Source organism: Syzygium oleosum, unplaced genomic scaffold (assembly GCF_021117445.2).
Source record: "Syzygium oleosum isolate NSW1041296 unplaced genomic scaffold, Sole_v2.1 Sole_v2.10, whole genome shotgun sequence".
Classification (NCBI taxonomy): Eukaryota; Viridiplantae; Streptophyta; class Magnoliopsida; order Myrtales; family Myrtaceae; genus Syzygium; species Syzygium oleosum.
In genome coordinates, this window is record NW_026607494.1 from 6,419,460 (window position 1) to 6,442,043 (window position 22,584).

At 44.5% G+C, this 22,584-nt stretch overlaps 3 protein-coding genes across 4 annotated transcripts; 2 read left to right on the forward strand and 1 right to left on the reverse strand.

Annotated features, from left to right (window-relative positions):
• Positions 1–2,137: 2,137 nt before the first annotated feature.
• LOC115688888 (uncharacterized) lies at positions 2,138–7,290 on the reverse strand. 2 transcript variants are annotated; one of them, XM_030614831.2, is made up of 4 exons: positions 6,991–7,290; positions 5,765–6,027; positions 4,560–4,748; positions 2,138–2,862 (listed from the first exon to the last, which is right to left on the reverse strand). In XM_030614831.2, exons 2-4 carry the CDS (start codon positions 6,008–6,010, stop codon positions 2,782–2,784), a joined length of 516 nt encoding a protein of 171 aa, XP_030470691.1. In that variant the 5' UTR covers positions 6,011–6,027; positions 6,991–7,290; the 3' UTR covers positions 2,138–2,781. The 2 variants fall into 2 exon arrangements, with proteins under 2 accessions (XP_030470691.1, XP_056171075.1); XM_056315100.1 differs by having other exon boundaries at positions 6,966–7,290.
• Positions 7,291–11,941: 4,651 nt separating this feature from the next.
• Positions 11,942–15,213, forward strand: LOC115688866 (oligopeptide transporter 1-like). Its single transcript, XM_030614804.2, has 6 exons — positions 11,942–12,394; positions 12,654–12,751; positions 12,858–13,427; positions 13,522–13,783; positions 13,916–14,098; positions 14,383–15,213. The coding sequence occupies exons 1-6, from the start codon at positions 11,942–11,944 to the stop codon at positions 14,998–15,000; spliced, it is 2,184 nt and encodes a 727-aa protein (XP_030470664.2). The 3' UTR covers positions 15,001–15,213.
• A 2,056-nt stretch (positions 15,214–17,269) lies between these two features.
• On the forward strand, positions 17,270–20,423 carry LOC115688867 (oligopeptide transporter 5-like). Its single transcript, XM_030614805.2, has 6 exons — positions 17,270–17,839; positions 18,090–18,187; positions 18,294–18,863; positions 18,956–19,217; positions 19,346–19,528; positions 19,806–20,423. Exons 1-6 carry the CDS (start codon positions 17,270–17,272, stop codon positions 20,421–20,423), a joined length of 2,301 nt encoding a protein of 766 aa, XP_030470665.2.
• The last annotated feature ends 2,161 nt before the right edge of the window (positions 20,424–22,584 follow it).

Consider the following 22,584-nt stretch of genomic DNA (forward strand, 5'->3'; position numbering starts at 1 on the left):
CTCCGACGAGCGGCGGCGGCGGCGGCGGCGGCGAAGGAGGAGAAGAGGATCGATCGCGCGTCGGAAGCCGGAGGAAGCGCCGGGAAGCTCGCCGCGTGCTGCTCCGAGTGCAATCGGGAAAAGTAGAGAGAAGAAGAAGAAATGCAAAAGCAGCTTGATGCCAGCCTTAAAGAGCACGCATGCCCGTGCACAGTCGCGTGAAGAATTTTCTTTAATCGTTTTTTCGAGGGATTATCCAATTCGGGTAAATATTCTTTTGTTTTTGCGCCACCTGACAAGGCCGAGGTCCGTCACGCATCTCAAAGCCCCTTACTTAAAACTCCTAAAACTCCATCACGTAGTAGCTGTAGCGGTGTAAACGGTTCGATTTGATTCGGTTTTCTTGAAAAACCGAACTGAACCGAATCATTAAGGGCACCCATTTGAACCGAACCGAAACTCGTTCGAACCGAATTGGAACCGAACCAAAAAATTGATTTGGTTCGGTTTGGTTCGGATCGGTTCGGATCAAATTTCTTTTCCTCTCTGTCGGAGCTGCCTCGCCTCCAGCAATGGCGGCCACTGACACCTAGTTTGATCTTAGAGTAAGCCCACTGACGCGCGACAAAAGTGCCACTGAAAGAAAAGGGAAAGTGGAAATGGAGGAGAGGGGGGTGGGCTTACTCTGAGATCAAACTAGGTGTCAGTGGCCGCCATTGCTGGAGGTGGGGGGAAGAACTAGCAAAAGTGTCAAAAGTTATGTACGGAGCTCACTTTGGTGTCAAAAGTTTCAATCGGATCACTTAAGTGCCAAAAGTTGAGAAAAACGATCACTTAAGTGCCACTTCGCCGGAAATCCGACGTGGCATTTTTTTATTAATTTCTCAAGCTGATGTGGCTCGTCGGAGGCTGATGTGGCTTGCCGAGGGCTGATGTGGCATTTCTTTTCTTTTCTTTTTTTTCTTTTCTTTCTTCTTATTTCCGATGGCCGGCGTCCGGCCACCGGCCATGGCCGGCCTCACCGGGCGTCGCCTTTCTCCGAGCAAGGGCCGGCGAGGCCGTCGTGGCCTCGGCGAGGGCCGGCGAGGCCGTCGTGGCCTCGGCGAGGGCTGTCGTGGCCTCGGCGAGGGGGCAAGCCCTCGCCGGGAGCTCGCCCTGCCCAGGCGAGGGTCGACCTCGCCTGGGCAGGGCAAGGCCCGGCGAGGCCGCCGTGGCCCTCGCCGAGGCCGCGACTACCTCGCCCGGAGGAAGGCGACGCTCGGCGACGCCGGCCATGGCCGGTGGTTGGCCTCCGGCAACCGGCCATGGTAGAAGAAGAAGAAGAAGAAAGAAAAGAAAAAAGAAAAGAAAAGAAAAGAAAGAAAAAAAAATCAGAAAAAAATATTTAAAAAATTGAATTATACACATGGGAAATGCCACGTGTCATTAAAATTTAAATATAAAAGCCACATATTAAATTTGATCGGAATTTCTCGCCGTTGGCACTTAAGTGATCGTTTTTTCTCCGATTTGGCACTTAAGTGATCGCCGGCGTAAACTTTTAACACTTAAATGATCCAAATGAAACTTTTGGCACCAAAGTGAGCTCCATACATAACTTTTGGCACTTCTGCTGTTCTTCCCCCGCTGGAGGCGAGGCAGCTCCGACGGAGAGGAAAAGAAATTTGATCCGAACCGATCCGAATCAAACCAAACCAAATCAATTTTTTGGTTCGGTTCGAGCGAGTTTCGGTTCGGTTCAAAGGGGTGCCCTTAATGGTTCAGTTCGGTTCCGTTTTTCAAGAAAACCGAACCAAATCGAACCGTTTACACCCCTAGCTATATGTGTGAGAGGAATTAGGATTGAGAGAGAGCGTGAGGAGCGAGCATCAGGGTTTCGATACATTCAAATTAATGTGTATATACATAACAATTCGGTCCAAATGGATGGTTCCACACCTAGAACAAGAACCGCCCCAAACCAACCGGTTCGGACGGTTTCCGATCCAATTCTTTTGCTCACCCCTTGTTTAGACTATTGGTGCGATATGCACGATCATTGTTTTGAGAATTGAATATTAGCTCTCGTAAAGCAGTGTCCGAAGGCATTCCCTAACACGCCCAAGTAAGAATCACCATATCTAAAGATCCGCGGAGCTTCATCAGACTTAAGCAGTGATTACTTTTGGACCGTCTCATGTATTATTCCCATCCAAAAACGGCCATGAACGGCTAACTTCCCGAGAGTAATTACTCCAAAACAAATTACACGAGATTCAAGTTGGAATGAAGTTTCCAATCACAGGATGATCCATGAAAGCTAGAAAGAGATTCCTTTGGACATGTTCTTCTCAGCCACTACAGACCGACTATTGGGTAGTTGCCTTGAACATTGCAGAAGAAGAACTAGAAGATGCATAACATAAATTCGCATTCTCTTAAGACTTCCGAGACCGCGTACACAAAACCAACCATCGACCAGAACTATCCTTGAGACGAAGAACGGCCTCCCAGCAACGAGGGGCAATGCGCCATGTACTTTATTCAGCTTATGCATGAACTTTATGGATTGATAAGTGACCCAAGTGAAACAAAAATCCAGGCTGGTTTTTCAGTCACCCTTTTGTACCCGACCTTTGGCGCTGTTCGTGCTCCAGTCCAGTTTCCAGTGCCGAGAACCCCAAGTTTCAATAGTATTAACACAGGCAGAAGACCGCTCACAACTTGTGGATCAAGCATAGGACAAGGTGTTGATCCACTTTCGTGAGAAATGATATATGAATGAAAGGGGATGCAGAAAACACACTAAACCAAAGTCACGATTCACTTAGGGTTGTGAACGCTTTCTTCGACTCGGGCAAGCGCATCAGCAATCACATCGATTGTCCAGTCCTTCAAGTCCTCCTACAAATAGAACAAGACAAGAAACATGGATTAACCAGGGTAAAATAGATTGCAGCGCACATGCAACATGCAGAAACACCAACTAGGTGTTGATAATCTTCCGTCATACCAAAACCAAACAGAGAAGCTGTGAAACAACTGATTCTAAACTTAACGAAAAAGTTGCAAGCAATCTTATATAACAGAACTCAAAAGAGAGACATCACTGAAGCTAAAAGACAGTTACTTTTTGCAGTAACATGCACACAAATTCCAAGATCAAGACTCACTTAAGACATGTTAGAAGTGATCTATAATATTGCTCTCTTTAAGGCCATAGGTGAAACAATAGACAATTTCCTTCCATAACACAGGTGACTAAATGGCCAAACTATAAAACATCTAAACTGTAGTTTCACCTCAATCTAAGCACTTTGATTTAACGCCAAATAGACATATCAAGATGCAGAGCACTCAGCTATAAGGCAAACAAACCAGGTAACCACAAAGCAACGGTTATTTGGGAGCGTTTCCTTATCTAATAATGGAGAATCTACATCACATGAATAGTCCCTCCTCATGGTTTAAAGATCTGTTTAACACGATAATTGTCTGATGCATTTGGCATCTACAAGGATTACACAAGAATCTAGAGTTGCATAGAGGGGTTGTATCTTCACTTTCACTGGTGATGAACAGAATTATCACCTAAATGCTTAATTCCAAACCTAGAATCTCATCGTCATAGTTCAAGCAGCTGCTCATTTCGAGTTGTTCTGATTCTCCCCTCCAAGAATATTTTGTACCTTACACTTCGGTAGCAACGGCACTCCAAATAACTTTGACGGACACTTCTATTAACTTTATTTGAAGGTTAGTCCAATCCTGATCCAGCATTCAAGAGCCACTGAATCCACATTAAGGAGGCTGGAAATGCAAGGACCATACCATAAAGAAGTAAACTGCTATACCCACTGTCACCACCTGTATCATATCTAACTAACACGGATACATGACCTCAGCACAAATTGTTATCTTCACTTTCACTAGTGGTGAACAGAATTATCACCTAGATGCTTCATTCCAAACCTAGAATCTCATCGTCATAGTTCAAGCAGCTCATTTCGAGTTGTTCTGATTCTCCCCTCCAAGAATATTTTGTACCTTACACTTCGGTAGTAATGACACTCCAAATAACTTTGACGGACACTACTATTAACTTTATTTGAAGGTTAGTCCAATCCTGATCCAGTATTGAAGAACCACTGAATCCACATTAAGGAAGCTGGAAATGCAAGGACCATACCATAAAGAAGTAAACTGCTATACCCACTGTCACCACCTGTATCATATCTAACTAACACGGATACATGACCTCAGTACAAATTGTTGGACTTCTGAGCAATACTGCAGCTAACATTAAAGGAGAAATTGGACAGTTCAAAATTTTATCTAAATCTGTGATGCGAAAGTTAGAATTACCATACACTCTATCTAATGGAGACAAGACTAAACTTACACAATTCAATTTGGGTAGAGAAGATGCTCCATTAGTAATATGCAAAACCACTAGCAGCTGAATGGACTCAGAACTCAGTTAAAAGAAGAGACCCGCATAACTTTATTAATCACACAAACACTAACTAAAGCCTTTCATGATTTTAATCAACTATTGGCAATACTAGAAAATTCAAACTGGCCAATAGCTCTAATCTCACCATGCGCAAGGGTTCTCCAGTTCTTATTCTAGCATTTGGTCGAGCGAGCTTGGATTCAAATGGAGTCCTGGGCCTCACTTCTCGTATTTCATCCCACTCTTCACGACTGAGCATCCTAACTGAGCCTTGACCAGCAGGAGCATGCTTTATTTTCCGCTCAATAATTTCCTGGGATCTGGAATCATCATACTGCAGTGAAAGTCACGAAAACACATCAATCTAGCAGGACGAAGACATTCAGCCATGATAACCTCTGGAAATACCAGAGAGGTACCCTCTGCTTGGGTGGCGCCAAAATATATCCCAAAAAGAAAAAGAAAACAAATGAAAGATCCATTGACAATAGCAATACGATAGAAGAAACCTTCAGATTGGCATAGGGTAGAATTTTGTGACAATTGTCTTGCGCGTTGGCAATAGACACCCAATTAGGTGAATCATCCCAATAATACTCAATTTTATAAAACATCTTATGTAGTCTTATTTTAGCTAGATGATGGTAAACAAAGTCACCATACGAAAACGAGGTATGTCAATTATCAAGACTGCAGTATGCGAGTGCCGGGTATAGTTGGCTGACAAAAATAGGAACATCTCGCACTTATTCATTTGGATCATTCATAGTGTAGCATGGGAAATTGTTCCGTAGTAGTTTTGTTTTGATACAAAACCACTTTAGTAGAAAGAGATGGCTTATAGAACAGTCAATTCCCAACTACTTCCTACAATATCGAAAGCTTCTACTTGTACAATAGGCAGTGCAATAATGAGCTAACAACACCATAAATTTTCTTTTATGTTGTTTATTCGTACCAAGTCAGCATGGGATAGTTTAGTTGTAGATTTTGATGACCCAGGGTGTAAAAGGACCCAAAAAAACCAGATTGAAGATCCCCAATATTAGTACGAGGTTGTCTACCAATCCTTGTAATGATGAGAATATCAGGTTAAAGATTCGCAAGTCAGGTTTCAGTACGTAGAAACTCAGAGCTCACAAAATGGATTATTATTAGGCAATGATACAAACAAGTCAAAATGGAACTACTATATACTCATGATAAACTATACCATAGTATCCAGCTTCTTGGCTTAATTACCACATGAAATTGAAAATAGAAAAGAAGCTTGCGCAACATTCAAATTAATAAGCATGCAACTATTCTACAATCAAAAGCAATATCCTATGATGTGTTTTTTTCTTTTACCATCATGAGCAGCTTCGCAAAGAGTGCAATTCCAACACTGGCAAGGATCATCGGCCAAGTTGCCGTATCAAGAAATGTTTTTGGCTCCGGAACCTCAACAAATACTTGATTTTTCCTAGGATTCCTCTTCTTCTTCATCTTCTCCAACTCAGCAATCTTCCTCCTCAAGGTGTCGGATGGGCCATCACTGGACACCGTGTGCAACCCTCTTCCAAGTGCCGAAAACCTTCGGCTTAACCCATACATCGTCGGAAAAGAAAATTCTACACCAATCACATGACATCACATCACAAACAAGTTCTTACAGAAACTGCAGTCAAATAATAAAACAAAAAAATTTCAAACTTTGACATGTAATTTCACATGATTGACCCCTTTGGCACCTCACTTGACAATCACAAAAAGCCCAAAGATGACGAATTCGAGCTCCTATTCTCGTTCACTTTCTCAGAATCCTCTCACCCATTTAAATTTCTCCACCACCTTCACCGTCAAGCACCTTTTCAATCTTTTCCTAAATCTATCAAAGAGAGAGCAAAAAAAAAAAAGGAACAGACTTCAAGCCTATAGGATCCTACTATTCGAGCTTGAACACCCCCACAGGAGATAATCCAAAATGGCGAAGATTTGAAGATAACTTATCAGTAATGACGAAGATGATGTTTGCTCGTCGTCAGTGAAAATCACTCGGTATGAGCACTGAAAATTTTCGTTCCGAGACGATTTTGCAGCGACCGTTCTCACGAGCCACATGCAAGAGCACAAGTCCTAATGAACCCTTGAACCATCTTGAGTCTCCGACAGATTAAGCAGACAACTAACATCCTTTTCGACCTTTTCGACATTGTTGTGCAACTCCTCTTGTACATCTTCCCCCGGTCTCGGGGCGAGGAACGTGCAGGCTATGGTTGGACCCGAACCCGTTCCGAGGAGAATCAAAACCAAACTGTACACTTTCACCCGACCGAACGGGATCATCCCATTTCAGGTCACAGCCCGAAATTTCTCTCTTTTCTTTCTTTCTTTCCAGTAAAAGGAGCAGCAATCAACAATGCGAAACACAACCAGCGAATTCCCGTGCATTCAATCTCACAACAATCCTCGACAAAAAAAAAAATCTCACAACTATCTAATTCGAAGCACACGATCAAGTTTCGGGAAACAAATTTCCGTAATTTCGAAACGAAACGCAGAGAATTACGACAAAAAAGGCTCCGGAAGAAGACCTGCGCGCGGCCGAGCGTGTTCCGGCGCCCGTCCCGTCGCCGCTGCGCGCTCGCCGCTGCTTGCGAATCTGGGGACGGTGAGATGAGAGGGCAAAACCCAGAGGAGAGGGGTCTTGTTTCGTCGTTCACTCAAGTGGGTCTTCGCGGGTGGTGGCGAAGGGGCGATTTTTCGCCGGCGGCGCCGGCGCCGGCGCGGCTGGCCGACGATATCCTTGGGTGGTGGTGGTGGTCGGTGAGATCGGGCGTATGAGCTGAAGGGAAAAGGAAGGGTTTTTCTTCCTCTGTATATCCCAGCACAACTCTCGAGATTTTACGTGAAAATGTAGTTGATGGACTTGATTGAAAATTTTGGAAAAGTTTAGGGACCTCTGATGCAATTTTTCCTAAAATCTATCGTCGAAGGATACCATCGAACTTCATCCCACTTTGCTTTGTTTTACTAAAATAAAGGAAATGTGTGCGAGCTTACCATAAGATAAATTAATTTTTTCGAGTTTATTATGACTGTATTACTGTATTCGCTCTATCGAATTGCTCCGGAAAGACTCGTCTAAGGATACGTATGCGCTCGCCGCCTCATGATTACGTAACCCTACCACATTAGTTTTAAGAGGCCAGGCTCGACAAGTATGAAGATGGTGATATCGAATTGACATTGAAGTAGGGATGCCGGAAATAGGCAAGAACTAAGATGGTGTAGATGATGGGGAATTTGGAATTGGCTGAGCCGGCCTCCAGCTCTTGGTCCTTTCTCGAGTACGATAAGCAAGAACAAGATATATGAGAAATCGGGCAAAAGTTAGGGCGCTTTTAATGTCGTCACCCCGAAAAATAAATAAATAAATAAATAAAAGAAGAATTCCTAACCAGAAGATCAATCTCAGCAATGACCATAGGCATAGGCCATGCAGCATTTTTAGCAGCAAGCAATTATGGTGGTAGCTGGGTGGTCAATTCCATTTCTTCCTTCCTGTGTCTTCCATACTGTGTTTCCAAATTGCACATAGGATCAAAAACCTAGGACAGATCTTTACATGCTAATCAAGAGATTGTTCTCCGTGCCGAACCATCGAGCTTAGCCCGTCGTGCTCGTGTTCGAATTCGAATCATCTTTTTATGTGATCTTCCATATTGTTTTCAGGGGCCATGTTAGCTTTTCTATCTTTGGGGGACAAGACCGAATCATCACTTTCGTTTGCTCGAAGTTCCTGAGTTGTTGCTGATGAAAGAACAAGCTCTGTTTTTACACTCTCTGCCAGCGTGGAGCTGCCCTGAAAACAAACTTGAAGCCGTTCAGGTGAACAAGAAAACTGAAAGGATACATTATTCTCAAAGCCGGTTTTTCTCTCTTTATTACCTAGGAACATGCATTACCACTGAACCTTAATTCGCAACGATTCCATGAGTTTTGATTTAATAATTTGAAAAAGTATATATTACTCTAGAATGGCTTAGTTTAGGATCCCACTGCTCAGTCATATCACTTCACGGGCGAGGTCTCCGATCCAAGTCTGAAAAGCTCTCCGTTTCCGGTTCTCCTAGATGGAACTAGCACAGTGGCCACACTTGAGACAAGTATAAAGATGGCGGTATTACATGCACATTGATCAAATTCGACGGAGAGAGAGGGGTCCTGGAAATCAGGAGATGGACACAAATTGAGGAGGGAAAGATTCTTGCAGCTAAAAAGGCGTAAGCCCTTCGCGTCCGGGCTTTTCTAGGTTCGCTCGTGGGTTCCTCCTTGGGCACGTCCGTGGTTGTAACCGTGCCCGAGGCGATGCACCGGTGACCGAGTCTTTTGAGATTCAGCAAAGGAACGAGATCGCGGGTGATTATTTGCGTGACATAAAGAAGGGAATGACGGAATTGGTAAGGACCAAAACCGGTGCAGATGCCGAGAATTCGGAATCGGCTGAGCCGGCCTCTAGCTCTCGGGTCTTTCTCGTGGAGTGGCGCGCCCCGAGTTTGTTTAGCAAGAACAAGATTTACCTGGAGAGAACTACATGGAAATCTTTCCCTACCAGTCCTGCAAAACCAAATCCAATATCATCTGCAAAGTGAAAGAGCAAGTCTGGAGCCTGACGTTAGAGACCCCAACACGAGCAGTAAAAACTCGAGCGCACTGACTCGCGAACCCACGTCTGCATCTTTCTGTACGTGGAAATTTGGTTAATGGAAGAGGTAATGACATGCGTGATCGGCCCCGGCGCCCGCGTTCGGATCGTGAGACGGGGGGCCGTCGGTGACCCGAATCGCGTTCCTTGCTCCCGCAATCGGTAAGTTGCTGGGATGTCAGCTGGAATCATCATGGTTAGACGCAAATGGTGCGGATTGACAAAAAAAAAAGAATAAGTGCACTAGAAGTCCTAAAACTTGTCACGAAAGTGCAATCAAGTCCTAAAACTTTCAAAAAGTGCAAACAAGCCCTAAAACTTGTTACGAAAGTGCAAACAAGTCCTAAAACTTGTCAAATTGGTTCAATCAAGTCCTTCCATTTATTATACTTTTTGAAAGTTTTAGGACTTGATTGCCCTTTTGTGATAAGTTTTAAAACTTGATTGCACCTTCGTGATAAGTTTTAGGACTTGTTTGCACTTTTTGAAAGTTTTAGGACTGAAGTGCACTTTCCTAACAAGTTTTAGAACTTAATTGCACATTATGAAAGTTTTAGGACTCAATTGTACTTTCGTGACAAGTTTTAGGACTTTGAACGCACTTATCCCAAAGAAAAAAGATAATGACACCACGAGTACCTAGGATTTTTTCCTTTTTACAATTGAGTCGCTAATTCATTTTTCTTTCCGTTCAATCAAGTATCTCCACTTTTTGAGTGTGCATTAACGCGGTGCCTCCATTAAAATCACGAACCGAAACATCAATGTGAACATTTAGCATCCTCAAGTAGCAGTTAACTGTTCACATTGTGTCCGATGTGGCCTTTTAAGACGATGCCACGTGAGTGGATATGCATCGGACGGCTAAAAACCGTCCAAGTCAGCACTCTCCCTTTCTCCTCATCACCCAACACCTTAATGAAGATGGCATGAACTTATTGCCAAATAAGCAAGCCACGTCGCTAAATAGGCTTAACTTTTGCCGAGTGACTTACTTTTGCCAAGCAACAGGTCACGTCAGCAAAATCACATGACATGTAATTTTATTCTATGGAAGCTTTTACATTGAGTAAATCTGAAAAATTGAGATACTTGATTGAACCAAAAATAATAAAAATTAGACATTCGATTTGTAAAATGGGTAAAAATTCAAGTACTTACGTTGCCATTATCTCGAGAAGGAATGAATTGCTAAGCAGAAGCTCATCTTAACAATGACCAAAGGCATTATGGGCCATGCAGCATTTTTAGGAACAAACATTGTTAGCGATTAGAACAATTATGGGTGCAGCTGGGTGGTCAATTTTCGCTTCTTCTGTTCTGGGTCTTCCATTATGTTTTCCAAATTGTTCATAGGATTGAAACCTAGGACAAATCTTTATACGCGAAACAAGAGATTGTTCTCTAGGCCGAATCATCGAACTCGGCCCGTCGCATTCGCCGTTACTGAACATCATGCACCGAAAGTAGTCCGCATAAAAAAAGATGCAAACTTGCCATCTTTCGGATGATTGTCTCGATCTATCTATTGCGCCGAAGCGCGAAACGTGTGAGAACCAAATCATTTCTATTTTGGGGGACAAAAACAAATCGTCAGTTTCATTTGCTCAAAGTCCATGGGTTGTTGCAGATGAAGAAACGAGCTCTGTCCTGGAATGCCTGTCAGCGTGGAGCTGCCCTGAAGAAACAAACTTGAAGCCCTTCAGGTCAACAAGAAACTGAAAACGGTACCAGAGCGACCCCAGGAGTTACCTGCTTCTCAAAGCCAGCTTTCCTCCTTTGTCCCCTACGAACATGCATTACCTCCGAACCTCAATTCGCAACGATCATCAGGAATTCTTTCAACTGACTAACCTCCTCTGTTTTTTCTGTTTTGACTTTCGTTTTGAATGATGTTGGGAACACGCATGAAACCAGGTCGTAGGCTTTGATCTCTCTGGCTAAAACCCTCTTCTACTTGGACGTGGAGAATTCGGTTAATTGAATTCCTTGACGCCTCATATTTACGAGCTGGGCGTGTGTTCTTCTGTAAGAACTTTTGCAACCTGAATTCATCCAAGTGACGGGGCAAGAATCCTCTGGAGAAAAAGCACAGGGTAGAGAGAGACAGAGACAGAAACAGAGAGGGTGGTGTGAAATACCAAAAGAAAAGTAGTAGTCTCTGGCTCCAGAAATGCCCATGAAAACAGAGGAGAAACCCATCTTACACCATGATATTAATGTGGGACCACGCAAAGAGTGTGGTGACTTTGGCCTCAAGGATTCAGGAACAAAACCCAGTAATCTCTCTCTCTCTCTCTCTCTCTCTCTCTCTCTCTCTCTCTCTCTCTCTCTCTCTCTCTCTCTCTCTCGTTAATTGAATCTGGTTGTGTTTTATGTTGGCCCGTTTAGAGCCTTAATAAGTTTCATTATTGCGGAAAATATCGCCTACCCTGTGCTATTTCGCAATTCGGCGTGATAGACTGAGATATTCACGCAAAAGATGGCATCTTTGTGCTTATGCAGACTTCGGTGCATGAACTTTATGATAAATTGCGAATGCGACCAGCTAAATTATGATAGCCTTCAGCCTAGAGAACAATCTTTTGCTTCCCACTTAAGGATTGTCCGATGTTTTAATCCAATGTACGAGTGGAAACAATGTGGAAGACACGGGAAAGAAGAAACAAAATTGACCAACCATCCGCCACAATAATTGTTCTAATGACTATAAATGGTTGCTGCTAAAATGCTACATAGCCTATGCCTCTGGTCATTATGAAGATGAGCTTCCCCTTAGCGATTCATTTGTTTTACATCCGCCCCATTTGATTCGCTTTCTGAAGCCTCTATTCACAATGATTCCAGCTGACATTTCTGGCGACTCGCCAATTGAGGAGGTGAGGAACGCAGTTCCTGTCACCGACGACTCGACACTGCCCGTCCTAACAATCAGGACATGGGTGTTGGGGCCACTCGTGTGCGCCATCACGTCTTTCATGTACCAGATTTCCACGTATAGGAGGAGCCAAATGTGGGTCAGTGAGTCATGCGCCCAAATTTTACTGCTTGTGCTGGGGAGACTATTGGCCTCCACTCTTCCTGCCAAGATCGTGGGGATCCCAGGAACAAATTGGAAGTTTTCTCTCAATCCGGGACCGTTCAATGTCAAGGAGCACGTACTGGTGGTCATCCTCTCCACGACCGGATTTGAAACAGTACAGTCCATGTCGACCATCAATGCCATCAAGGTGGTATACCACAAGAATATAAGTGTTTGGGCTTCCATTTTGATGATCATGACATCTCAGGTGAGTTCATTTTCCTGCACTTTGCATTACAAAGGAGACCAAAATAGTTCACATTCGTTCTGGAGAATCTCGGGGCAAAATTAGCTCGACTTTGGCGAGTGTGGAACTTACTTAACAATAACATGAATGTTATGTTAGAGGGTAACCAAACTAGTGGTTATGCAAAAAGTCATGCCTTGTCTTTTGTAGTATCAAATTTGTGTTGCTAGGACACCATAAACACTAATTGCTGAAAGCAACTTACTCTTTCAATTTGCAGATGATAGGATTTGGTTTTGCTGGACTGTTCAGAAGGATTCTTGTGGACAATCCTTACATGTGGTACCCCTTAACCTTACCGAAGGTATCTTTCTACAGGTCTGTTCTAGACTTCGAACTGTCTACTTTGTCTCAACCCGGCACATTCCTTCAACCAACCTATGCATCTAACTTTTTGATCTTGCTCTTGCTAACCATATGGCAGAGCGCTCCATGAGAAAGCACCGAGAGCTAGAGGCCGGCTCAGCGGATTCCAAATTCTTGTCATCTGTGCTGTCTTTGTCTTTGCCTATTCCATCATTCCCGCCTACTTCATGCAAATTATCATGGTGTTCTCATTCCTCTGCTGGATCTGGAAAGACTCGGTCACGGTGCATCAACTCGGCGCAGGTTACTATGGTCTTGGGATCGGTTCTCTTGCCATTGACTGGGACTCGGCTACTGCTTGGGTGGGCAACCCTTTGATATTGCCTAGGTTCACGATCGTGAACACACTGGTCGGGTTTGTGGTTATAATGTACGTGTGCATACCGGTGGCCTATTGGATGAATTTGTTTGATGCAAAGAGGTTCCCGATATTGACTCCGGACTCATATGATTATTCGGGGAACCAGTACGATATTACCCGGGTTTTTGGAGAAGAGTTACAACTTAATGAGCTGGCGTACAACGAGTACTCAAAGATGTACATGAGCATCGGATATGTCTTCAAACTGGGGTTCACATTCGCTGCCTTAACCGGAGCATTGACTTATTTTCTTCTGTTCCATGGAAGGTTCGGCGCTTTTTCTAGTACCTTAGAAGGAAAAGAAACACTCTCCAGTCATTTTTATCTGTACTAATAAGGGTACAATTTTGGAAATTTTCAGGGAGAGCTGGCAGCAGCTGAACCAGTCAATGAAAAACGAGAGCAAGTCCGGCGACATTCACAATGAGCTCATGAAGAAGTACGAGCCGATCCCTCGGTGGTGGTTCTACGTGATTATCGTGTCGATGGTCAGTCTTGGCATTGCCAATTGCCAATTCTTTGGCCAAGAATTCCAACTTCCGACTTGGGCATTTCTACTGTCCTTGGCTATACCATCCATCCTCATTCTTCCCCTGGGCATAATTGAAGCTACCACTGGCACTGTAAGCGCCAACCAAGCTTTAGTCCTCAAATTTGAGTCCAGTTTCAGACCGTTACATCGCAGTTTTCCCCATCCGATTTGGACCGAGATTAGAGTCTTAATTTGTCTCATATTTCTTTTCTCTTGGGTGCAGTACCTCGGATTATCAGTTGTCGCCGAATTGATCATCGGCTATTTATACCCAGGGAGGCCTATAACCAGCTTCACTTTCCCGGCCTATGTTCAAAGCACTAAGATGCACGCCATCACGTTTTTAGCCGAGTTCAAGCTAGGGCATTACATGAAGATCCCGCCGAAATCTATGTTCCTTGTTCAGGTATTCAATGCCCATTTCGAAACCTGCGAGACAATAACATATCCTGAATTAGGAAACTAATGTGAAAGGCTTATCAACTCTGAGGTAACCCGAATCTAATGCATGAGCGAGACGTGTTAGGGGAATTATATGACAATGTCCTTCGAACTTTGGTTGATCCTAATTCCTGCATTTTGTCTGACCAACTGCAATATAGTTCATCGCATTCATCCTCTATTTTGCTAATCTAATCAACACATTCATCTTGACGCATCTTTATGTCCGACTTTCTACGTGCCTCCTAGATCTTTGGCTCGCTCCTCTCCAGCTCTGTCAAGCTCGGGACCGCGTGGTGGGCCCTGACGTCGGTTGAGAACATATGCGACAGAGACAAGCTGCCGAAGGGGAGCATGTGGACGTGCCCCGGCATCCAGTCCTCCCTGACCGACTCCATGATATGGGGCGGGCTCGGGCCGGCCCGGATTTTCACGCCGGGGGCCTACGCGGGCATCTACTTCTTCTTCCTAGTGGGGGCGGCTGCTCCCCTGGCGGTGTGGCTCGTGGCCCGCGCCTTCCCTGGAAAGAAATGGATCCGGCTCATCAACTTCCCGGTCATCTTCATGTCGGCCTCGTTCGTGATCCCGGCCCAGCCAGTGCACTACTGGACGTTCTTCGCAGTGGCGGCAGCGTACCACCTGGTGGCCCGGATGGCAGCAAAGGAGTGGTGGGCCCGGCACGTGTACGATGTGTCCAACGGGTTGGACCTTGGGTATGCCTTCTTCGGGGTGCTCCTCGCTCTGAGCTTCGGGTTTTCCGAAATACAGGGGCCATACTGGTGGGGCAGGGACTTCGACTCCTTCTGTCCATTGTCCGAGTGTCCAACCGCACCGGGCGTCCTCCACGAGAACTGCCCGGTCTTCTGAGACTGCCTGGCTTGAATCTCAGCACACAAGTCATAGCCATAGCTTTTGTTCTTAGGTTTCAAGTGGCTGTTGTTCTCTAGTTTTGTAGATTTCAGTGTCACCTGCATTACAGCAGGGAGGTTGCTGCCTTGATGTTCTCGAAGGCTGTCTTTAGTTTTCGGTCTCGACCATGTGGCAATCTTCGCCTCGGACCGCGTGTCTCGGCACCAGACGATCGATGTCAATGGCTGGCTAAGCTGCATTCTTTTCCTTCACATCTTTCAGTGTGTGAGCTCGAGGGTGTTGGAAGCATTTACATGGTTCGATGACGACGATCAAGACTTAGCGCTCGTGGCGAGAGAGAGAGAGAGAGCGCTAAACGATTGCAATACGAATCGACATGTTGCTATACTTTCATTAACTTAGGAAATATTTATTCGCGAATTCAGGAAAAGAAAAACAGAGATAAGATAAATCGATCATTGCGCTGTAGGAACAATTAAGTAATTTCACCGAGCATACTTTTTAGTGAAAAGTGGCTATAGTTCACTCATTGCTTTTATCATTTTATCCCTTTTCCCCTGCTAATCTTACGTGCTTGTCCTCCAGCCCTATGTCTACTCAAATTCAATCATGGACAGGAGGGACGCGATTACACGCTTGTGCACAGAAGACCGCCTTCAAAGTACTCACAGCAATAATAATAATACCCCAAAAGGCTAAAATCATTCATGAGATTACGATTTGATCCGTTTGGTGCACGAGCCACCCTCCACCACCATTGCTTTTAATGTCATCATCCCGAAAAAGGAGAATGAATTGCTAAGCAGAAGCTCATCTCAACAGTGACCACAGGCGTGGGCCATGCAGCATTTTTAGCAGCAAGCATTCTTTTAGTCATCTGGACAATTATGGTGGCAGCTGGGTGGTCAAATTCCATTTCTTCCTTTCTGGGTCTTCCATACTGTTTTCCAAATTGTACATAGGATTAAAAACCTAGGACAAATCTACATATGTGAATCAAGAGATTGTTCTCCATGCCGAATCATCGAGCTTAGCCCGTCCTGTTCGAATTCGAATTCAAATCATCTTTTTATGCGATCTTCCACATTGTTTTCGGGCCATGTTAGATTTTCTATTTTTGGGGGACAAAACAAATCGTATCGTCAGCTTCATTTGCTCGAAGTTCATGAGCTGTTGCAGACGAAAGAACAAGCTCTGTTCTAGAATATCTGCCATGAAAAACAAACTTGAAGCCCTTCAGGTCAACAAGAAACTGAAAATGACACCACAGGGACCCCAAAGCCAAAAGGAGTTACTTCTTCTCATAGCCAGTTTTCTCTCTTTATCCCCTACAAACATGCATCACCTTTGAACCTCAATTCACAACGATCCACAGGAATTCTTTCAACTGACAAACCTCCTTGCTTTTTTGTTAAAACTTTCGTTTTGAATGATGCTGGGAACACGCGTGAAACCAGGTCGTAGGCCTTGATCTATCTGGCTAAAACCCTCTTCTACTTGGACGTGGAGAATTCGGTTAATTGATCTCTTTGACGCCTGATGTTTAAGAACTGGACGTGTGTTCTTGTGCGAGAACTTTTGCAACCTGAATTCATCCAAGTGATAGGGCAAGAATCCCCTGAAAAAAAGCACAGGGTAGAGAGAGGGAGACACACGGACAGACAGAGAGAAAGAGACAGAGTGGTGTGAAATACCAAAACAAAAAAAGTAGAAGTTTCTGGCTTCAGAAATCACCATGAAAACTGAGGAGAAACCCATCTTACACCATGACATTAATGTGGAACCACGCAAAGAGTATGGTGACTTTGGCCTCAAGGATTCAGGAACAAAACCCAGTAATCTCTCTCTCTCTCCCTCTCTCTCTCTCTCTCTCTCTCTCTCTCTCTCTCTCTCTCTCTCTCTCTCTCTCTCTCATTAATTGAATTTGGTTGTGTTTTATCTTTGCTAATTTAGAGCCACAATAACTTTCATTATTGCGGAAAATATTGCCTACCCTGTACTATTTCGCGATTCGGCGGGATAGGCTGAGATATTCATGCAAAAGATGGCAACTTTGTGCTAATGCAGACTTTGGTGCATGAACTCTATGATAAATTGCGAATGCGACCGGCTAAATTTTGATAGCCTTTCAGCCTAGAGAACAATCTCTTGCTTCCCACTTAAGGATTGTCCGAGGTTTTAATCTTACGTACAAGTGGAAACAATGTGGAAGACACGGAAAAGAAGAAGCAAAATTGACCAACCATCTGCCACAATAATTGTTCTGATGACTAGGAACTACATAGCCTATGCCTCTGGTCATTATGAAGATGAGCTTCCCCTTAGCAATTCATTTGTTTTACATCCGCCCCGTTCGATTCGCATTCTGAAGCATCTATTCACGATGATTCCAGCTGACATTCCTGGCGACTCGCCAATTGAGGAGGTGAGGAACGCAGTTCCTGTCACCGACGACTCGACACTGCCCGTCCTAACAATCAGGACATGGGTGTTGGGGCCAGTCGTGTGCGTCGTCACGTCTTTCATGTACCAGATATCCTCGTATAGAAGGAGCCATATGTGGGTCAGTGAGTCATGCGCCCAAATTTTACAGCTTGTGTTGGGGAGACTAATGGCCTCCACCCTTCCTGCCAAGATCGTGGGGATCCCAGGGACGAACTGGAAGTTTTCTCTCAATCCAGGACCGTTCAACATCAAGGAGCACGTACTGGTGGTCATCCTCTCCACGACAGGATTTGAATCCACTAAGTCCATAGGGACCATCAATGTCATCAAAGTGGTATATCACAAGAATATAAGTGTTTGGGCTTCCATATTGATGATCGTGACATCTCAGGTGAGTTCATTTTCCTGCACTTTGCATTACAAAAGAGACCAAAAATAGTTTGCATTCATTCTGGAGAATCTTGGGGCAAAATCAGTTCGAATTTGGCGAGTGTGGAACTTAACATGAATGTCATGTTACAGTGTAACCAAACTTGTGGTTATGCAAACAGTCATGCCTTGTCCTCTGTAGTATCAAATTTGAGTTGCTAAGACACCATAAACAGTAATTGCAGAAAGCAACTTATTCTTTCCATTTGCAGATGATTGGATATGGTTTTGCTGGACTGTTCAGAAGGATTCTTGTGGACAATCCTTACATGTGGTACCCCTTAACCGTACCGAAAGTATCTTTCTACAGGTCAGTTCTATACTTCGAAGAATGTGTTTTATCTGAGCCGGGCACATTCCTCCAACCGACATATGCACCTAACTTTTCGATCTTGTTCCTGCTAACCATATTGCAGAGCGCTCCATGAGAAAGAACCGAGAGCTAGTGGCCGGCTCAGCGGATTACAAATTATCGTCATCTGTGCTGTCTCTGTCTTTACCTATACCATCGTTCCCACCTACTTCATGCAAACTATCCTTGTGGTCTCAGTCCTCTGCTGGATCTGGAAAGACTCGAGCACAGCGCATCAACTCGGCGCGGGTTACAATGGTCTTGGGCTCGGTTCTCTTGCCATCGAGTGGGACTCGGCTGCAGCTTGGGTGGGCAACCCTCTTATCTTGCCTAGGTTCACAATAGTGAACACATTGGTCGGGTTCGTGGGTATAACTTACGTGTGCATACCAGTAGCTTATTGGATGAATTTGTTTGACGCAAAAAGGTTCCCGATTTTCGCTCAAGAATCATATGATTATTCGGGAAACAAGTACAATGTGGAACGTGTTTTTGGAAAAGACCTGGAATTTAACGAGCAGGCGTACAGTGAGTACTCACAGTTGTACATGAGCATTGCATATGTCTTCAAACTGGGATTCACATTCGCTGCCCTAACCGGAACATTAACTTATTTTCTTCTGTTCCACGGAAGGTTGGGCGCTTTTCCTAGTACCTTAGAAGGAAGAAACACTCTTCAGTCATTGTCATCTGCAATAATTAGAATGCAATTTCGGAAATTTTCAGGGAGAGCTGGCAGCAGCTGAACCAGTCGATGAAAAGCGAGAGCAAGTCCAGCGACATTCACAATGAGCTCATGAAGAAGTATGAGCCGATCCCTCGGTGGTGGTTCTACGCAATTATCGTGTCGATGGTCGGTCTCGGCATTGTCAATTGCCAATTCTTTGGCAAAGAATTCCAACTTCCCACCTGGGCATTTCTTCTTTCCTTGGCTATACCATTCATCCTCATTCTTCCCCTGGGCATCATTGAAGCTACCACCGGCACTGTAAGCCACAACCTTCAAATTTGGTCCGATTTTGGGCTGTTGCATCACAGTTTTCCTCGTCCGATTTAGGACCGCCGGCTGAGATTAGAGTCTTAATTTGTCTCGTTTATCTTTTCTCTTGGTTGCAGTACCTCGGTTTATCGGTTCTCGCCGACTTGATCATCGGCTATTTATACCCGGGAAGGCCTATAACCAGTGACACTTTTCCGTCCTACGTTCAGAGCACTAAGATACACGCCATCACGTTTTTAGCCGAGTTCAAGCTAGGACATTACATGAAGATCCCGCCGAGATCCATGTTTCTCGTGCAGGTACTCGATGCCCCATTTCGAAACCTCGGGACGGTAACATATCCTGAATCAGGAAACTATTATAGGGCTAACCGAGGTAACCCGACTTTAAGGAATGAGTGAGACGCGCTGAGGAGACTTATATGACAATGTCCTTCGAACTCTGGTTGATCCTGATTCCTGCATTTTATCTGACCAGCTGCAATATTGTTCATCACATTCATCCTCTATTTTTCTAATCTAATCAACAGATTTATCTCAATGCATCCTTATGCCCAACTTTCGGTATGCCTCCTAGATCTTCGGCTCGCTTCTCTCCAGCTCCGTCAAGCTCGGGACCGCATGGTGGGCCCTGACGACGGTCGAGAACATATGCGACAGAGACAAGCTGCCGAAGGGGAGCATGTGGACGTGCCCCGGGCTCCAGCAATCCCTGACCCACACCATGATATGGGGCGGGGTCGGGCCGGCCCAGATGTTCAGGCGGGGGGCCTACGAGGGCCTCTACTATTTCTTCCTGGTGGGGGTGGCCGGGCCCCTGGCGGTGTGGCTCGCGGCCCGCGCCTTCCCGGGGAAGGAATGGATCCGGCTCGTCAACTTCCCGGTCATCTTCACATCGGCCTCGTTCCTGATGCCAGCCCGGCCGGTGCACTACTGGACGTTCTTCGCAGTGGCGGCGGCGTACCACCTGGTGGCGCGGAGGGCGGCAAGGGGGTGGTGGGCCCGGCACGTGTACGATGTGTCCAATGGGCTGGACCTCGGGAGCGCCTTCTTCGGGGTGCTCCTCGCCCTGAGCTTCGGGGTATCCCAGATCGCGGGGCCGAAATGGTGGGGCAGGGACTTCGACGAGTTCTGTCCGTTGTCTATGTGCCCGACCGCGCCGGGCGTCGTCCACAAGAAGTGCCCCGTCTTCTGAGGCTGCCCGACTTGAACTTCCAACACACACAAGTCGCCAATAGCCATGGCTAGCTTTTCCTAGTTTTTTTCTCTAGTTTCCTAGGTTTCAGTGTCGCCGCGCCGCTTCGATGATCGCGAAGGCGGTCTTCAGTTTCCTGTCTCGACCGTGCCGTGCGGCGATCTCCGCCGGGGACCGCGCGTCTCGGCGCAGCCGGCGATTGATGTCGATGGCTAAGCTTGCACTCCTACTCCTTCGTATCTTTCAATGTGAGCTATTCCTTAGTAAGAAGTGGATATAATTTACTTTTTGCTTTTATCATTTTTATCCCTTTCCTCCGGTTAATTTTACGTTATTTCTCTTTAAAATTAAATTGCATTACGATATAGGATTAATAAGCAAAATGGTGACGAGATGGAAAACTTAAGAGCTAAGACAAAAAGGGTACTTTGACTTTGATAAATAGAAAATGTTTTTGTCCCGGTACCCTTTTTCTCTAAGATTAATACTACGAAAAGTTCCAAACTGGTACACCTACGATAAATATACCCTCGAACTAATATTTTGACCATAAAAAATCCTAAACCGATACTCCTATGACAAATTTACCCTCCGTTAATTTCCGTTAAATTTTATCGTCAAATCGCTGAGTTTGATGACACATGACAGTTTACGGACGCACCGGTTTGGGGTTTTACCCTCCATCGGCAGCAAGTGTACTAATTTGTGATTTTTTCGCGGTATATATTCAATTCAAAGGAAATTAACACAGGGTAAGTTTATCATAAATATACCAGTTTAGGGTTTATTATGATTAAAGAATCGGTTCAAAGTATATTTGTCGTCACAGGTGTACCGGTTCGGGGTTTTTTATGATCAAAAAATTAGTTTTGGGTGAACTTGTTACGGATGTACTAATTTGGTATTTTTCGCGGTCTGAGCCCGAAATAAAAAGACGAAACCAAAAAGAGTAATCAAAAAAGGTTTACATGAAAAAGCAAAAGGAATATTCGAGGGCCCAAAAAAAAACAGACGAAGAGTGCCACGTCAGACCGCTCCTGCCTGGGGGTCACGTGCTTGGCCTCTACTACTAGCCCCCTATATATAGTCTCTACTGAAAATTCAATCATGGCGCACGAGCCACCCCCACCACCACCACCACCACCATTAATTTTGTTTTATTACATAGTTTTTAATAATTAATAAAAAAAAAACTAATTAAATCGATGGGTAATAAAGCGGCTCGAGCGAGAAAATATATACATATATTTTACACCGGTCGATATATCGACAGATGAGAAAGAAAAAATCACACTGTTCCCGGAGCTTGCCATTGAGTCGGTGGCGTGACGTGGGGAGAATTTTTTTTATCGATTGACATATAGATAATTTAACGAACCCATTTTAGATTTACGACGGTTATTTGGATATATAGTGCGATGTATATCGCTTAAGTGTCGTATAATTGGATAGGAACGTAAAGGGGCATGTCGAAAATTCTCGTTCCGATTCCTTTTTATCTTATTCGGATTGTCTCGTTTCTATATACAAACGGGGCCGAGTTTAGAAGCCGGCATCAAATCTTCTTGGCGCATAGTCCCTTCCCTCCAAAACAAGTGACTCCATATAATAATTTTTATAGGAAAAAAGGGAACAAACTTTAAAAAAGGAGTAAAGGAAATTTATTTAAAAATTTAATTGTCTTGCAGATGTAATTGATTAATATAGAGAATACAGAAAGTGCGAGGAACATTTGGAATCAATTTTTGGTTCAACATTTGAAAAATGGCGCGATGGCGCCATTTTTTACATAAAAAAGAGATTATTTTTTTTAAGCCGAGACACTATGAACTTTAACAAAGATACGAATGTTGATACGAAAATTCATATAGATCATTTTGACAGAATTTTAGAATTTGGATAGCATTTTAAATTTTGACGAGAAAGCAATAAATTTACGCTTTACTTATTTTTAGGTGAAAACAAACGAGCTCTTATCTGTTTTAATTATGCTTGATTGGAAATGGTAAACCCCTACTCGACCCGCCCAAATTGTATCTAAGTGAGGCTAAGGGGTCGATTACCCCCGTGGCATATCGGTCACTGTCACCCTTTGTCAAATCCAACGACGGTTCTCTCGTGCTCTCTCCGACTCGTGCAAGTAACCACATCGATCATGATC

What these genes read in the sequence shown, in the direction of transcription:
- LOC115688867 (XM_030614805.2), top strand. Translation starts at nt 17,270, where the DNA reads ATGACTAGGAACTACATAGCCTATGCCTCTGGTCATTATGAAGATGAG. An exon ending in CCGAAAGTATCTTTCTACAG is followed by an intron (nt 18,188 to 18,293) that starts GTCAGTTCTATA and finishes ACCATATTGCAG; the next exon opens with AGCGCTCCATGAGAAAGAAC. An exon ending in GATCCATGTTTCTCGTGCAG is followed by an intron (nt 19,529 to 19,805) that starts GTACTCGATGCC and finishes TATGCCTCCTAG; the next exon opens with ATCTTCGGCTCGCTTCTCTC.
- LOC115688866 (XM_030614804.2), top strand. Translation starts at nt 11,942, where the DNA reads ATGATTCCAGCTGACATTTCTGGCGACTCGCCAATTGAGGAGGTGAGG. An exon ending in CCGAAGGTATCTTTCTACAG is followed by an intron (nt 12,752 to 12,857) that starts GTCTGTTCTAGA and finishes ACCATATGGCAG; the next exon opens with AGCGCTCCATGAGAAAGCAC. An exon ending in TTGAAGCTACCACTGGCACT is followed by an intron (nt 13,784 to 13,915) that starts GTAAGCGCCAAC and finishes TCTTGGGTGCAG; the next exon opens with TACCTCGGATTATCAGTTGT.
- LOC115688888 (XM_030614831.2), bottom strand. Translation starts at nt 6,010, where the DNA reads ATGTATGGGTTAAGCCGAAGGTTTTCGGCACTTGGAAGAGGGTTGCAC. An exon ending in TTGCGAAGCTGCTCATGATG is followed by an intron (nt 4,749 to 5,764) that starts GTAAAAGAAAAA and finishes CTTTCACTGCAG; the next exon opens with TATGATGATTCCAGATCCCA. An exon ending in CTGGAGAACCCTTGCGCATG is followed by an intron (nt 2,863 to 4,559) that starts GTGAGATTAGAG and finishes TTCTATTTGTAG; the next exon opens with GAGGACTTGAAGGACTGGAC.